Source organism: Tripterygium wilfordii, chromosome 13, assembly GCF_013401445.1.
Source record: "Tripterygium wilfordii isolate XIE 37 chromosome 13, ASM1340144v1, whole genome shotgun sequence".
In the NCBI taxonomy this organism is placed as follows: Eukaryota; Viridiplantae; Streptophyta; class Magnoliopsida; order Celastrales; family Celastraceae; genus Tripterygium; species Tripterygium wilfordii.
Window position 1 is genome coordinate 13531064 of NC_052244.1, and position 16554 is coordinate 13547617.

Sequence of the window (16554 nt, forward strand, 5' to 3'; positions counted from 1 at the left end):
TTGCTACACAAGCTTAGATCAAGTAAAAATCGGAACAGACTCAGCAGCTGTACCTTACGATCACACCATACATGTCGGTGTCTGTAAACATACGTGTATGTATATATAAGCAGGTAGTAGGAAGAAAAACCTAATAGACAGACATCATAATTGAAGGCAATAGTGTAACATTGCATTCCTGATCAAGCTCTGTCTAAGTCAACAGTTTAGCAGAAAATTTCTGAAAGCAAAATAGTGATCTATCATGGCCTATCTCCTACTGTAGGCATATATGAGAAGATTTTACACAACAATGGGGTACATAGGAAGGGATGCAGCAATTCAGACCAGCCACATCTCATGAAGAATCAAATTTAGACTACAATTCTAGCTTGAGCAGCACCCTCCTTTCTTCATAGCAGAAACATCTTTACTGACGTCAATTTTCTCTCCTCTTGATGGAACAGCTGCAGCAGCTCCATCTTCACCACTCTCCATCGTCTTCTTGATTACAATATGGTATATCTGAGTAAGCACTTCAGCAAATGCATTGTCCACATTGGTTGCTTCCAGAGCAGAAGTTTCCATGAAGTAGAGAGACTCTCTCTCAGCAAAAGATTTTCCATCATCAGTTGAGACGGCAAGTAGGTGACGAAGATCTGATTTATTACCAATGAGCATTACCACAATGTTGGGATCTGTGTGATCCCTCAGCTCCCTTAACCATCTCTCAACATTCTCAAATGTGGAGTGCCGAGTGACATCATAGACGAGCAGTGCACCAACAGCTCCTCGATAATAAGCACTAGTTATGGCACGGTATCTATGACCTCAAAAGATATATTTAAATGAAAAGGAAGCGGGAAAAAAGTGAAAACAGGTGATTGATGTAAATGAGACATACAAAAACAGGACTTTATCATACAAAGGCCAATATTTAAGCCTAATGGGGAAACATCACCATAACATTCAAGAAGATCTTCCTCAGGACCACAATATCCAAACATACTCACAACAGCACAAGATATCTGACATGAGGAAGCCCCTACGAAGCCATCAGGTTTGCTAAATGCCACGTAAACATAAATCAGAACTGCTATGAACTGCCCAAGCTCCAAAGTCCAAACATCAAAGAAATCATCACAAGAACCATGTATCGATGGAACCAAGAGTCAAATGACCAGATTAAATTCATCAAAAAAATCCTATTTGGTGTCCTACTGTCCTTCAACATATGGGTGCAGAATTGTTAACTTTACACACCTCTCCCTCTCCCTAATGACAAAGGGTTGTCACCATCCATCTCAAATCATCCAAATCAAAGATTACCTTGCCATCACAAGCCTTCTCATTCCCTCCAAATAATCCAACAAAGACAATTTTTTTAAAGCAGTCCAACAAAGACAATTTAGTGGTTTGAGTATACAAAGGCAGTAATGGTGCTGATTGCTGGTGATTGTGGTCGTGTAAATGCAATAACTCAAGGGCTAGAGGGTGTCATTGTGTAATAAGTGGCTCAGTCTTGCCAGAATCAGGAAACTACGAATAGGAGTCCAGATCAGAATTTGGGAAAAGAAACAAAAAACATGATTAAGTTTGCCAAAATTTATGTTTAGAAGACCACCAAGAGGTGCCACCCAAACACAATCGTCCGAATATATTACACATTTACGTCCAAAAGCATGCTTAGATATAATCCTAATCCCACATGCCATTGATGCCAAAAGGTCCATTATTTAACAATCAACCCATAATAAAACATAATAAAATTATTTTGAGAACGAAAATTGATATTTGATTGTTTTCAACTTCAAGGCCTGCATGCCAAGGAATTTGTCATTTTGAGGAGAAATGATGCAGGAATCCTTATTAGAAGAGAATTTCCTTTAAATTAAGTTTTGTAGGAATCCCTCTTAGAAAAGTATTTCCTTTAAATTACGTAATTTTAAATAGTCAAGGAATCCTTTGTAGAGAAGCTTTTCCTTTTAGTTAGGTCTTTTTTTAAGTCATTATGTATGTCTGTGTCAGTTACGAATCCTAGCTGTAAACCTCTATTTAAATGCTTGTTTGCCTCAGAAATAAAAGGAGAGTTTTATGCAAAATTGCTATAGGAATATTCCTTACACATGCTCGGTGAGAGACTAAGAGGGGAAGATAAGTTTATCCAATCCTACCTAAGAAATGAAGGGGAAATTTTATTCGACTTAGCAGTTTAAGTTTTTGTTCTTGCTTGCTGAATGTTCTGTTTCAGTTTTAAGAAATCTAGGAATTAAGAATTTCTATCCTAGGGTTCTTGGATAATCTATAAGTACTTTTTTCCTGTCCAGAAAAATCCATGATACACAATAATTGAAATTAATAAAATGAAACAAACAATTAGACTAAAAAATCGCACCTTCTATTGCCTCAAACTCAACAGATGAGTCTATTGGACTATTGATCATGGGACTAAATTCCCTTTATTCCAGTCAGAATTTCAAGTTACAGCCTTTAACATCAGTGAACATGTAAGCTCAAGACAGAGCATCAAAGTTGAAGCCAATCTCACAAAGTTCTTAATATAATTGCTACAACTATTTTTATATAAAGAATTAGACTTTCGAAATATCTACTAATGCTGCTTCAAGGGAAATATGCAACTCGACATGTCACTCTCTGAAACAGAATTCAGTCTACGCAAAGAAAAATATGGCAACTATACCAACAGCAAGCTGCACACAAACGCAACCACAATAGTAGGAAGCAAAACACAGCAATCCATCCAAAATGCAAAGCTTTGAAATATCAGTTCAAACCCATTGTCAAGGAAATCATACAAAGTGGGGAAAAGCTGCAAACTTTCAAGATCTACAAGTTCACTCGGGTAAAACAATTTGCTAAAAAGGGAAAAGCAAATCTTCTGAAAATCTTGTAACTCTCCAAATTAATTTTATCAACTGAACCGCATAGGGTGAAAGTACAATACCTAAGGCAAATTTGATGGGGAATCAAACACCAACAGACCCCAAAAAACTTAAAATATCATTTCATCTACCTATTAGCAAACAAACAACTACTAAAAGTTCAAAAGCACTGAAACTAACGAAAAAGCCAAGCAACCCCCTAGATCTCAAAAAAGGCCTTAAAACTACGCATGTACAAGCAAGCGTTACCCAGATCATAAAGAGTCACCAAAATCACATTATAGTTAAGAGAAGTTCAGGAAGCAGCAACAGTATTCAAAGGGCAAAGAACAATCCAGATCAGAAAGACGGAAAGTAACTTATTTAAATAGAAAAATGGGTCTAACCTTTCTTGACCAGCAGTGTCCCAAATCTGAGCCTTGATAACCTTGCCATCAACGTTCAAACTGCGAGTAGCGAACTCCACACCGATTGTGGACTTGGACTCGAGGCTGAACTCGTTGCGAGTGAACCTGGAAAGCAGGTTGGACTTGCCAACACCGGAATCACCGATTAGGACCACCTTGAAGAGGTAATCGTAGTCATCCTCCGCTCTATACCCCGCCATTGTCACCTCCTCCTTCCGTACAACCAACAACAACAACAGAAAGAGAGAGCGCTGGAGATAAATGGAGCTTTCAAGGTTTATGGGAAGATCTCACTTTCCTTTTATTTCTTCGTTTAATTCTAGGAAATATTTTGAATTCGATTCGTTTCGGAGCGATTTGAAAATGGAAGAAGAGACTCCTGTCGGCTTCGCTTTACAAAAGTTGGCATTTTCGATGACCATAATGACCTTTAAAGAGAGTCTCCAAATGAGTAACGTTGGGGGTATATTTGTCATTTGGTTTAGCTGTGCTTAGGCTTAGCTTGCTAAGAAAAAGTGCACTAAAATGATGGTTTAGTGAGTCAAAATCATTAGTTATCGGAGCTAATTAAGCAGGATGGGCCAAGTTGGATCGTAATTACCGTACTTGCAACCCAGGCCCATTTATGTCTGTTAGGAGGCCTTAGATCCAAGAAAATCAGGCTAAATTCGGGCTGGGCTCTCAAGAATCCCTGTAGGTGTAGTCTACTTCCAAAAGTGAGCCCAGATGTCCTTGTTTCTTGTTAGCAAAGCGAGGCCATGCAATAGAAATTAGTAAATTACTACAATTTTAATAAAAAAAATGCATGATCCCATCTTAATAAACATATTTAAACGCCTATAATTAAAACTGCGATAACTTCTATTGCAAAAGGCCTTGACCAAATCATGGTAGGGTGGTAGACTGTCGGAGTGAATAAACCAGAGTGACTTACTAGGAAGTCACTAATCACCTAGACACATGAAAAAGAAGGCTTTGTCTAATCTCAATTTGTATCTTCAATGTTCCAAAGTGCACCCACCATACTAAACTCCAAAACCTTGTACATTGCTTAGGGTCCACAAAAAGAATGTGTGATTCGATGTCCACGAAACACAGACTCCGTTTGGATAAAATAAACTTTTCACAAACTCCAATTGGGTACTCTCCAAATGTGGTGAATAGGCCCCTTAACTTGGCAACTGATAAAACAACCTTTAGTTTATGCCACCCATGGCCCCTCTCTCTATGATTGTATACAGCCATACACGTCTTTATCAAATTAACCATACATTGATACATTTAAAAAACCACTTAACAATAATTTAATTGATTATCTTTTTAAACTTAGAGCCTATGGAGCTCGAGGTCGGGAGTTCGAAACAATCAATTGGGATATTTTCTTGTGAAATCATGCATTTATGGGTTTTTCCCTTGGGTTTCACCCTAGTCTTACGTATCGCCAATGTGATACAAATTGTTCTAATAGCCCAAGGTTTACCCTTGCTCAGTTGTTCGAAAAACATGTTTTGTGAGCTTTTCCCACTTCCGAGCCTCTACCCGCATGGGTTTCACCCTAGTTTTACGTTGTCAATAATGTGGTGCAAGCTGTTATGATGGCTCCAGATTTACGCTCACGTAGTTGTCCGAATGACATGTTAGACTGGATGGTTACTCAATTACCAAAAAAAAATCTGAAAACAAGATATTTTAGTTCCTCAAACCTCAACACAACACACCCAACTCTTTTCCTTCATTATCTCTCATATACCCTTTGTGCTGGTCCTAAAATTTTGATTCTACAATGTCCACTGAAGTTTCATCATCATCATCACCTTCACAGCAAATTGAGTCAAATTCGCCACGGAGAGTACAGATGGTGTCCAAGTCTGTGTCGCAACGACTACTTGAGAAATTCTTTGATGCATCTGAGTATGACTTTGATTATGAGCAGAGTGGATTGTGGTCTCCACCAGTCAAAAGGAGTGCATTCATGAGCTCACCTGGTATAATTTTAACCCAAGAAGACATGCTTGGAAGACTCAGAGATGTAATGGAAGCTCGCCGCCGCCGCGCCAGAAGATACAGAGTTTGCTTCAATGTATGAGCCACCATTGCCTCCTCTGCAATCATGAATTAAATCAATATTATTTTCAGGGTTTTCTTTTTCTACATATACACGAACTTCTATATTTTCAGGCATGTTGGTGATCTATAAAAGGCATATGTTGAAAGTCTTGAAGAACTATTGTTCTCTGCAAAACTGTTCTTACTTCTTACTACTTAGTAATTCCAAGAAATTATACCTCATTTTATATATGAAAATAAAGATTCTAACTTTTCAAAATATGAGTTTTCTCCAGCATTGAACTGTTCCAACAATATTGGAACTTATTGTTCTGTATGCATATAGATAATATGTTGGGGAATCCAAAGCTACCACAAAATTTTTGTATGCTAGCAATGTCAATATGATATAAGAATATCAAACAGCAATACAGCATGATGAGATATTCACACCCACCATGTTTGCACCAAATTGCCATGATTAAGTCTTGTTGGAATTAAATCCATGATATGGTTATCAATTAAGACCAATTATGAAGTCTGAAAACAGTTGAGGGAAAATTATAGTAGTAGTAAATATTCCTATCATTTTTTTTTTGGTAATGTAGAACCCACTTAGCTGCCCACCAGACAACTAGCTGGTAAATCCTGGGCCAAATGGAAGACCCCTCAACCTTCCGCATTTACAAAGCGTTTATCACAGTCAACTTTACCATCTCAACCAAACCTTTGTTTCCAGTAATCATAAAGTCTACATGCACAAAGCAAAGAACCAGGAAGGGGTAACAGGCAGCCTATAGTGGCCCAAAAAATAGGTTTCAAAATCTATCAAACGAGAGCATCACAGATCCATAAGCCATGCTGTTGCATCTCTGCATCTTACGGCCTTTTTAAAATCCAAGTGTATCTTCATCTTGAAACTAGGGATTAACCATTCTTTATACATATATATCATATACAAACCAGAACAAGAACGTGAGAGAAGCTGACAGAGAAATTGGGCCCTATCTCTGACTAAATAAGAGATGCCAGGGAGTTACTATACTGCCATGAAGCCCCACCTTTCAGTTTCACTGTCCTACAGATTCAACCCATGTAATATTTTTCTTCAATTTTCTTTAATTTTATTCTTCACGTTTTTCCGAAGTTGCTGAGTTAAATGGAATAAATTTACCAAAAGAAATCAACTACAGCAAAAAATCATTGAAAGTTAATGGAAAGTAACTGTAAAAGAAAGCTTGACCGGAAAAGAACAAAGAAAAAGAACCATGTACCTTATGAGACACCTTCTGTGTGGGAAATGGCAGTCATTTTCTAATAGCAGTGAAAGGCCAGACGGACAGTCAAGTATCAGAGATGGACAGACACAAGTAAGCATAGGAGTTTTGCAGATATGCCCTGGCACCATGACAGGCTGTGTCTAAACAAAGATTCTCCATCCTTCTCCCTGTATTTTTTCTTGTCTTTTGTAACATGTATTGTTTCTCTCTCTTATGAAGCAAATCTTCTCTCAGACCAAGAATTCTGTTATAAATAGAACTAGTTAGCTACACAAGACTGAAGAGCATTAGGCGATTACGCGTTCGGTAATACACTGCTTTCATTCACTACCATAGAACAGAAGAAAGAAAGATGCATTGCTAATGATAATCCACAGTTTTCATAAAAACTATCGACCAAGCCTGTTGCCATAATCAATAACTGAACCACAACATACCCAAAGAATAAGCCACTGTAGTCTGCCGCTGTCTCATATCCTCTAATTTTTTTCATGTAATGTTCTTCAATATTAGTGAACTCATGTACAAAGTAAATGAGAAATGTAATCATTGACATATTAATTCATATATATTCAAGGGCATTTTCACAAGTACAATACCAGATCGACTAGTTGAAAACTAGTCTTCAGTCTTCCAACACACTAGTTCTATATTAGTCACTTCATACATTCCTTTCTATGCTTCTATTCTGTGCCAACATATATCAAAAAAACTGTGCCTCTCTTCATAAGCAGTGTGTAACTAGCTGATGGCTAGAGGTTCCAGTCCTGTCACGCATCCTTGTTAGAAAATCTGGAATCGGAAGCCAAAATGACTTGCAAGGGAGGACTAGTAGTGTGATGGTTAATCCTCGGCCGACCTGCCACTCATCATCGTTTGGATTCATTAGAGTAAAATATAGCTAATGAAGAAGATTCAGAAAATGACAGCAGTGGTTATGGAACCTAGAAAGAAAAAAGTAGGGGCAAAAAAGGCTCAGATACAAATTTAGGCTTTCAATATCAGCAGAAGATGATGATATCAAATTTTCAGAATAATCATTATAATATCATTTTCAGTCTGCATTAGAAAGATTAAAAAGTATGAATGTAGCCATTTCATGAAGGTATAGTTTAAATCGTACCTGCCAAAATGCAATTGCATGCATCATACTGGAACAGGGCTTTGTTCTAAAATTTCTTTTCCAGTCACACCATCCTTCAAAGTTTTGAAATATACATTGTAATCCTTCTCTGGTGGTGGGTTTTGGGGGTCAACTGTATATGGCTCACTAAATGGAACGACACTTTTAACCTGCAGAAGAAACATATATGAGAATGAGAGTTAAAAAAAAAGTAAATCCAAACTTCTAGCACCTACAAAGCTAAAGATAAAAAAAATACACAAAGCAGCGCAACTGATTCGAAAGAATCCATATGGACTTAATAACATCTTTATTTATTAACCTATCCACACAAGACATGTATAGACTAATTACTGACTACCGTAGCAGTAAGCACTCAATGAGAGTTTATGCATAAGACGTAAACGTTGATCGCAATAATTTGTAAATATTACAGTTTTAGTGACTCACCTCAAATGTCTTGTCACATGCATATGGGATCTCCAATGCAGCAACACATATACGGGCAATCTCTTCCCTAGATATCTTCCCCTGCATAATTTGCCACAAAGCAACTACATTAAGGACCATGTTAGATTTAAACATAAGAGAAGATCATAGTTGGATATGTTAATATGTCTTTGAAAGACGTCTAGGTAGACAAATAACAAAAAAATGCCAACTCATCCTGGTACAGTTATGTTGTCTCCTTGATCAAAAATGAGATCTGCTCCTGCAGGCTCCTCAGTTAATGCACAGGGCCTCACAATTGTATATGGCATTCCACTTTCTCGAATTAAATCTTCCCCCTGAATGGAAGGTTTACAGCATAAGAACAAAAGACAGCTGACATATAAAATAACTATTTTCTAGCAGGCTTTTTCATAGCAAAATAGTCCTTCAAATGACATTCATGGGATGGAAATGAACCTTTAATTTAAATGTAAGAATAAAACCCAATTCCTTGTTCAAGCGCACAGCAGGAGGTTGTTTACTGAGATCTAGTCCAGGCCTATCAGGTCGAGTTACTCCTGCAGAACTCACATGTACGAACCTACAAGAGACTCCAAGAGTCAATTTGATAGAACCATTGCATGCACAGCCCAAGTTTGTTCTAAAAGTTTTGGCTGGTTTAGCTTGGTTGGCTTGCGCCCTTAAGTGAAGTTAGGTCTTATACCTGGGAGTGACTGGATCCTTTATATAAGCCTGAATGCTTGACACAGGAAGTCGAAATGCACCTTCCGCAAAAGAGGGATTCAGTTTTCCATCGTACTCAAACTTGCTGAACATTAGCTGGAAGGATATTGCATTCTTTCAGGATCAGAACAGTAAAAACTCATAAAACCAAAGAATAGAAAATACTGTAAATGAAGAAACGTGCCTGTAATGACATAATTTTACTTGGGTCAAAGGGCGGAGCATCTGATACTGTTCGAGCTCGAAATACTGGCCTCAAAGAAGAAAATGGCAAGCGTACCTGGAAAAAGAAATGGAGGAATGAGATGGAAATTTCTTAATGCAGGTCATTAATTACAAGGTTGCCTTGTTACATACTGATTGCCATTGATCTCCAACAGTGTCAAAGCTTATTGTGTAACCGACAGTATCCCAATTACTACTAGTGCGAACAATAAGTTTATAACGACGGCCATCGCCTTTGACGTGCAATTCCAAACCATCATATGCAGAAAGATCCTCGGGAACTGGAAAATTCTGATAGCAAAGTTAAGTGAATCTTCTTTGATGAAGTGGAGAAAGTCAATGTGAAACATCTCATGCTATATCATAACCACAGAAGTTTGTTTTCTATATCTTCATCAACACTCCAATAAGAAGTTGTAACCAGATGGATGAGTTGAGTAAGCAAGAAGAGTTTATTTACCTTGGTTCTGATACTAGTAAACCCACCATTATTTGCAGTGGAAACAACACCTAAAGAAAGACCCATAAAAAGATCAGAAACAAAAGAAAGAGACACAACTGGGAAAATCTTTAAGTACAGAAATTAACTCTTCATGGTTTACTGGAAATACCCAGTTTACTTTTGATATATACATAGCCATAAGGGTTCAAGAAAAAATAACCTTTGAAAAGCCCAGTTGGCCCACCATTTTCACCTCCAGTTGGATCAATTTGAAATGTACTTTCACTAACTCCTCCCATTACAACATCATCCAACGCACCCCAAGGAAGTTCTCTAAAACTATTACCTGTGTTTGCACAGTTGCAGCATGAGAAAAACATCTAAAATTGAAGTAGATAGTGCATCAAATATATGAGACTTTGCTTATTGGTGAGTAGCTTTGCACCATAGCTGACATAAACTAGGTTGAACAGCTTCAGAAAACATCGAAGTTCAGGACAACAGCATGAGTCTGGTCACTTAAGCTGGTCCAAGCCACAAAAATTTTTTGAAAATATTTCAAAAGATACATCTTAGTTTGAGGATCATGACAGAATTCTTGTAGTCAACTATAACTCATCCATTCATGCACATGTAAACCACTGGAATCACATCTGGCCGGTTGCCGATATAAAATGCACAAAAAATACAGATGAAATGGATGTACTAAAAAGAGATTCATGGTAAAAACATTGGTATTTTGTAATAAATTTCAATATTTAAAGCTGGCTCCAGTCAAGGGAGAGAATAATTAATCAGCAATCGAATTGACAGATTGGTCTACCTTGGGATCCAAAAAGCAGTTTCCCACTTCGAAGTCCAACGCTAGACTTTACAGCATTAATCAAATTTTTCATCCCAACATACTCGACCAGCTCAGGTGAATCTCCTTTAATCTGCATTCGTCAGTCGAGTAAAGCCTTATAGTTGTTGAGAACATGTTGGCAATCAATCATGTATGTTAAAAGCAAAAGGTTCCACAATGAACTTCCTAGAAAGAAAAATTTACTCCAAGAACAGGATGACAACTGATTTTTCACCTCTGGTTCAAAGAATTTGATTCCCTGTACAAGACCATACTTGCGTGTTAGTTCCTTTACACACAGAATAAAAGAATATGATATCAGAGAGAAATAACAAATAATAGATTTTAATATCAAAACTCATATAGTAAGCCAATCCTGCTAAATCTGTGACTAACTAAAAGAAAAAAATAAGCAATTTGAAATACTAAAAACATACTTGGCTGTATTTTGCTCTTTCTGGAGTGTCCCCTTCCTTTGGACCAACAATGACAGAAACGGTATTAATCACTTTCCTGACTCCTTTGAAGTTCTCGGGGATCAAAGTGCTCTCCTTTGTAATATCTCCAACTATCTGAAATATTACATTTCAATATTTGGTTCATATAGACACAACACCTATAAAAAAAAAACTCTAGAAATTCCAGGCACAAAACTTGAGCATCTCATATGGATTTCATTTAGTTTTGGGAAAGGTAACTGAGGAAATCATTTCAATAATTCATAAGCAGTATAGTAAAAAAGCTTTCAGTTACTCCAGCATACAAAAAATACATATGTTTCCCCCTTCAAAATTTGTATTTCATCTAGTTGCCAATAGCCACTCACCAAGTCGATGTCAGTGCCCAGCATTTTTCTTGCCTTCTCTTCATTTCTCACCTATGAGAGTTCAATTTCCAAACAAAAAGCAAATCCCAAGAAAATAAGCGGATGATTGTGAATTGAAAATCTTAAATGGAGGAGAAAAACATTAGTCATTTTGTGAGTCAAAATTTGCATAAATGCGACACAAAAAAAGATCAGAGCATATTACCAATACCCGGACCGGAATCCCTCTCTTCCGTAAAATGTCAACTACTCTTCTACCTACCCCGCCAGTTGCTCCAGCTACAAGGACTATGCCAGAATTTTCCATTGATTTTGATGGTTCTCTAGGTGACGAGTTGGACAATTTCCCAATTATAAATTCGATAAACTTCACCAGGAAAAAAATTGATGTTAGTTAAGCATAAATCCATTTTTTAATTGAAATTGAAGAAGAAGAAGAAGAAAACCCAACCCAACCCAACCTTTGCAGGGGATGGAGGTCCATTGAAATAGTAAATTGTTTTCAAAAATCTGCCAAAATCCCAACCCTGGTTTCCAGCTTCTGCCAAGACAGGTCGTCTATGAGTTGTCGAAGAACGGAACGCTGGGTATTTATGGTGCAAAAGTCTGTCATCAAGACGTAAAGAGTTCTTAGACAAGTTTCTACCAAGGGATGAGTATGACCCCTGCAGATTTAGTTGATTCCACTATCAAACTAAAGTATCCATGAATTCAACAACTAAAGAAAACAATAAAACTTCACCAACTTCATGTCCCATACATCAAGTACTCTAGCCAATGTTAATAGCAAAATTAAGGAAAAGATCTTCGATCAAATTGTACGGGATTGTTGCAAATGGGTATTTGTTAGCAACTAATCAGATTTGTAACCTAAACTGAATCAATAGTCTTTGGTTCTGGTTCCTTAGCATGAAATCGATTAAATTGAAAATTATTTCTTATAAAATCGACAAAATTTGCTGAAAACAATTGAGAGTATCACATTCAGACCACTTACCGGACGATTGACGACGGAGAAAGAGAGAGGCAATGATAGATTGGTGGAGCAACAGCAAGTCTCCATTTTCTCTTCTTCGATTTCAGTTCTGTTGTTGCGGGAATCGAATGCGAAGACGCAAGGTTTAAGTATACTAATGGTCTCTGGAATCGTCGTTGATATTTGAATTAAGGACTAAATATACACCACACATGCGTGCACTCATTGGTCATCACTGATCCAAAATAGTCTTTCGGTAAACAAAAGACAAGCCCAATAAAATAATGGGTCTTGTTATGGGCTGGGATTCCTCTAGAGTGGGCTTGTAAAGAAAAGAAAAGCCCAAGAAAATAATACGAATTGATTTGGGCACTTTAGACTCTAGAGTGGGCTGAGATGTGAAAACAAAAGGCAAAATAATTTAACCTAAAAAATTTGGTCGAGTTGGTTCCTGGCATTCCATGATATCTACAGATCCTAACTCCTAAGTTCGAAATCTCTCGCCAACACTTTGGGACCACACTCCCTCATAAAATGCTAACGAGACCTTGATCACGTGTAGAGAAACTTTAGAAGGTGAAGTGCACAGGTCTGAGAATTTATTCCGTCGGAATGGGTTCAAAAGATCATGTCTTGGAGAGATTCTCACGATATAATAAAAAAAGGTTAAAAAAAACCTAAGTAACAGATTAATTAATTTCATGTTTTAATAGTTTCCACTTTCCAAATCTAAAGGGAGTATCTTTAATTGCAAACTACTCATGAATTCAATCCCTAATTACCAACAAATTAGCATCGCACCATTAATCAGATTGAAAGCAGAACTAATTCAAATAGTGTGCAAAAATGCATGAATAGAAAAAGTAATGTGATTGGTTTGCTTACATATTCTATAGCTATATAGTCTTTTTTTTGAGAAGGATAGCTATATAGTCTTAAATCTCTATACATCTTGATTGAGAGACAACGAGAGTGCTTTTAGCAACGGCAGTGTACAAGTCTTGTCTCAAGGCAGACACCAAAAGCCTCGACACGGTGGAATAATTGAAGGGCCTTGTGCACACCTTTATGCCCTCAAACTTTATGTTCTTTATTCATTTAGGCCGCCACTCAAACCAATAAGATTAAATTATTTTTAGTTAGAATTTGCTATAATTCCACCCACCCACCCCCAAATCATGTTAAATCATGGTTCCTTTTTTTCCAAAAATGGTTATTTTTCGACATATTATAATTTAGGAGTTATAATTTTTTGTTTAGGGTTTTCGGAATCACTTTGGTGATAGCCTAGTGGTGATTATCTCTAGGGTTAAACCGTATGAAATCGAAAGGTTCTGAGTTCAATTCCCTCTGAGAACAATATTCTTGTGGTCATTCATTGGGTTTTGGTCCAACTTACTATATCATCAAGTAAGCCGAACGACATAAATTTAGGTTCATATTAAATATCCAAAAGGCAAATTGTCGTTCTCGATTATAGAAGAAAAAAAATTTGAGCATTGAGGGTATGATATCGTTCTCAGTTCTCAGTTACCATGTTACTTTGTAAGTAACATAATAATTAATATTAGTGAAACACATCATTATTATACTTCTTAACCACCTTATTGATTAAATAATAGTTTGATATTATGGTTTTAATTCCAAGGTCAATCGTTGGTTAATCATGAATAGAATAGTTTATCATGGTTCATGAAAGATTAAAAAAAATATATGATAATGGACTTTCTGATTAAACTATAAGAAGAATAAAAGATTCCTTTTTCTTTGCTAATTAATTAAGGTTGTTAACAAGTTAACAGAGATATAGTCAACATCCGGCGTTGACCACTTTTGGTTCTGAGAACTAAGACACACACACATATAGATATATAGATATAGTTCACGCTCATATATAATTTGGCTAGTTGGTACGTACTTAGTGTTATTAATATTAAACATTAATTATTAAAGCATTTTGACGTTAGAAGTGTTTACGAGGTTTTGACAAATTAATAACACAACCATGCACCCAAAAACCATAAGTCAACACGAGAAGTACTAACAAACTTAATTAAGTATTTTATTATGCAAAATAATTGAAAGCTTCTCATGATAAGTCTCCACAAAACAAGAGGATGTGCAGCCAAATACTACAAATTAATATTGTTTGCTTTGGGTCAAAAGCCCGTACGACTTTATTGTTCTTGGGTCGTCGTCATTCTTAGACCCAGAAAATATCAAAATACATTTGTTATGTGAGAGGGAATTATGGACTTTTATCTATATGTCACTCAGTTGGGTTATGTCAATCCGATAATAAAGTATTAACACTTCTAAGCCCTTGTGGGTTGAGTTATTCTAGACCCAACAAATGGACAGATAGAGGTTATGTCCAAATAATTGAGTTTGCTCCGATACTATATTAGAAAATTCAGCCCAAACACGACAAACCAATATTGTCCGCTTTGGGCCAAAGCCTCGCACAACTTTGTTCTTCTTAGATCGTCGCCATTGGTTCTTAGATTTAGAAAACACGTTGGTTGTATGAAAGAGATTGAAACTTCACTTATATGTCACTCGATTGAGTTATATCAATTCGATGTGGAATAAAGTCTTAACAGCAATGCAGCAGTGACAATAAATATCATGAATAATAGTAGTACTAAATAATAATAACTATTCGTTGACATTAATGAGAGCTTTATATAAATATTCATAAACCAACATTATAGTACATCTCTGAAGAATGTTTCTAACCAAGTTTAGTAGTTATGTCCCACAAACACAAGAAATTTGAATATTATATTGATTTAAATTTACTAATAATACGTGGTGAACGCACAGGCCGGTGACGGCAGGCATATTATGGACACTTCACAAGCCAACAACCAACATTGCCAACAACCAACATTAGGAGAAGGAGTACTGAATAAGATTACGCGCTTTGTATTGTATGTATGTATGTATATGCCCACAAGACTTGGACTTTCCCATTTATATCTATTGTTCAGCACATAAAACAAGCAAATTGGCTTTCCTTATCTAGGCTGGCTCTATTACTTTTGGAATATATGTGTATTGATTACATATTTTAAAGACATTAGATACAATTAATTAGTGGCAAAGTCTGTAAGTCACACTCTCACCTGCCAAAACTCGGTGGTAATTTTTTTTTTTTTACAGTGTTATCAGAATTGATCCGTGTTATCATAACTGATCTAACACGGATGTAATTTTTTTTTTTACAGTGTTGTCAAAATCGGCCGGACACGAATGAAGGGAGAGAGTATTACAAATTGGGGGCATGGTCAAGGGGTGAGTGGTAGTAATTGAAAGATGGTTCCCCAATTTTGGTCCCAGTTGCACTGTATTCAATGGACTCCTTCTTATGTGGAAAACGTTGTATCAACTACCCATTTTAACTTGGTTTTTTGGACCCACTAGATCTTATTCTTCTCCCTCACGGTTTTGACTTTATAGATGTTTTGCCTAACACGTGCAGGCCGGCTTGAAATGTGATTAAGCTCAGCTGGGTTAATTACGTACTGCCGCCATTGCATGTGTTTTACTACTGCCACAAATTAGTTATGTTAGTGAGATAAATTACTTATATCTTGACACTATGACTAGCGTCAATACTATATCCTAAACCCGAATGGTATAACTCAATCGACTAGTATATAACTAAAATCCTAACACCTCTTGCACATTTGACGTATTTTTTGGGTATAAGAACAAATAGCAACGGCCCATAAGAATAAATTTGTGAGGATTTGCTGCCCAGAGCAGATAATATCTTTGATGTGTTTGTCAAGACTATATCTTATATCGAATTGACATAACGCAACCGAGTATTAATATATAAGTAAAGTTCTATAACCTCTCATATAAGTTACGCATTTTTTGAGTTTAAGTATCAATGACGACGACGGTCATGAAGAATAAGTCCGTGTGAGCCTGTAATTCAAAACTGACACTATTCTTAATACGTTTGGAGTTGGATTTCCAACAACTAGATCCTAACTTTATTACTTACAAACGGAATGCATGGGGTGAGTGAAAATTACTTTTGTGTCTTCTAAAACAGGAAAAAGGAGCCAGTAATTGAAGCTAAGCCGATGGAGGTGAGGAAGCATTAATTAGGGAGAGGAAGTGGACCATTGACGGTGCATGAAACTGCCAAGAATGAGTGGCCGGCGGCTTATTGGAGTCTCACCTACCTTAGCTTCCACGCGGCCTTTCTACATTCCTTTTACTATCAAATTTCAAAGTAACTTCACAAACTAATATCACTCCAAAATCTCTCTCTTCAGTTTCAAACCTCTCACTTTGACTCGGCCAATTA

The 16554-nt window shown here is 36.8% G+C and overlaps 2 protein-coding genes across 2 annotated transcripts; both read right to left on the minus strand.

The window, feature by feature from the left end:
* Nucleotides 1-150: 150 nt before the first annotated feature.
* Nucleotides 151-3672, minus strand: LOC120012947 (ras-related protein RABA1d-like). Its single transcript, XM_038864518.1, has 2 exons — nt 3269-3672; nt 151-802 (listed from the first exon to the last, which is right to left on the minus strand). Exons 1-2 carry the CDS (start codon nt 3487-3489, stop codon nt 367-369), a joined length of 657 nt encoding a protein of 218 aa, XP_038720446.1. The 5' UTR covers nt 3490-3672; the 3' UTR covers nt 151-366.
* Nucleotides 3673-7149: 3477 nt separating this feature from the next.
* LOC120012618 (protein HIGH CHLOROPHYLL FLUORESCENCE PHENOTYPE 173, chloroplastic) lies at nt 7150-15769 on the minus strand. Its single transcript, XM_038864054.1, has 20 exons — nt 15651-15769; nt 15052-15134; nt 12736-12818; nt 12249-12422; nt 11713-11916; nt 11457-11618; nt 11252-11302; nt 10863-10997; nt 10661-10684; nt 10405-10516; nt 9802-9927; nt 9600-9649; nt 9272-9430; nt 9099-9194; nt 8895-9010; nt 8648-8771; nt 8413-8526; nt 8189-8269; nt 7739-7908; nt 7150-7474 (listed from the first exon to the last, which is right to left on the minus strand). Exons 1-19 carry the CDS (start codon nt 15767-15769, stop codon nt 7762-7764), a joined length of 2160 nt encoding a protein of 719 aa, XP_038719982.1. The 3' UTR covers nt 7150-7474; nt 7739-7761.
* Nucleotides 15770-16554: the final 785 nt, after the last annotated feature.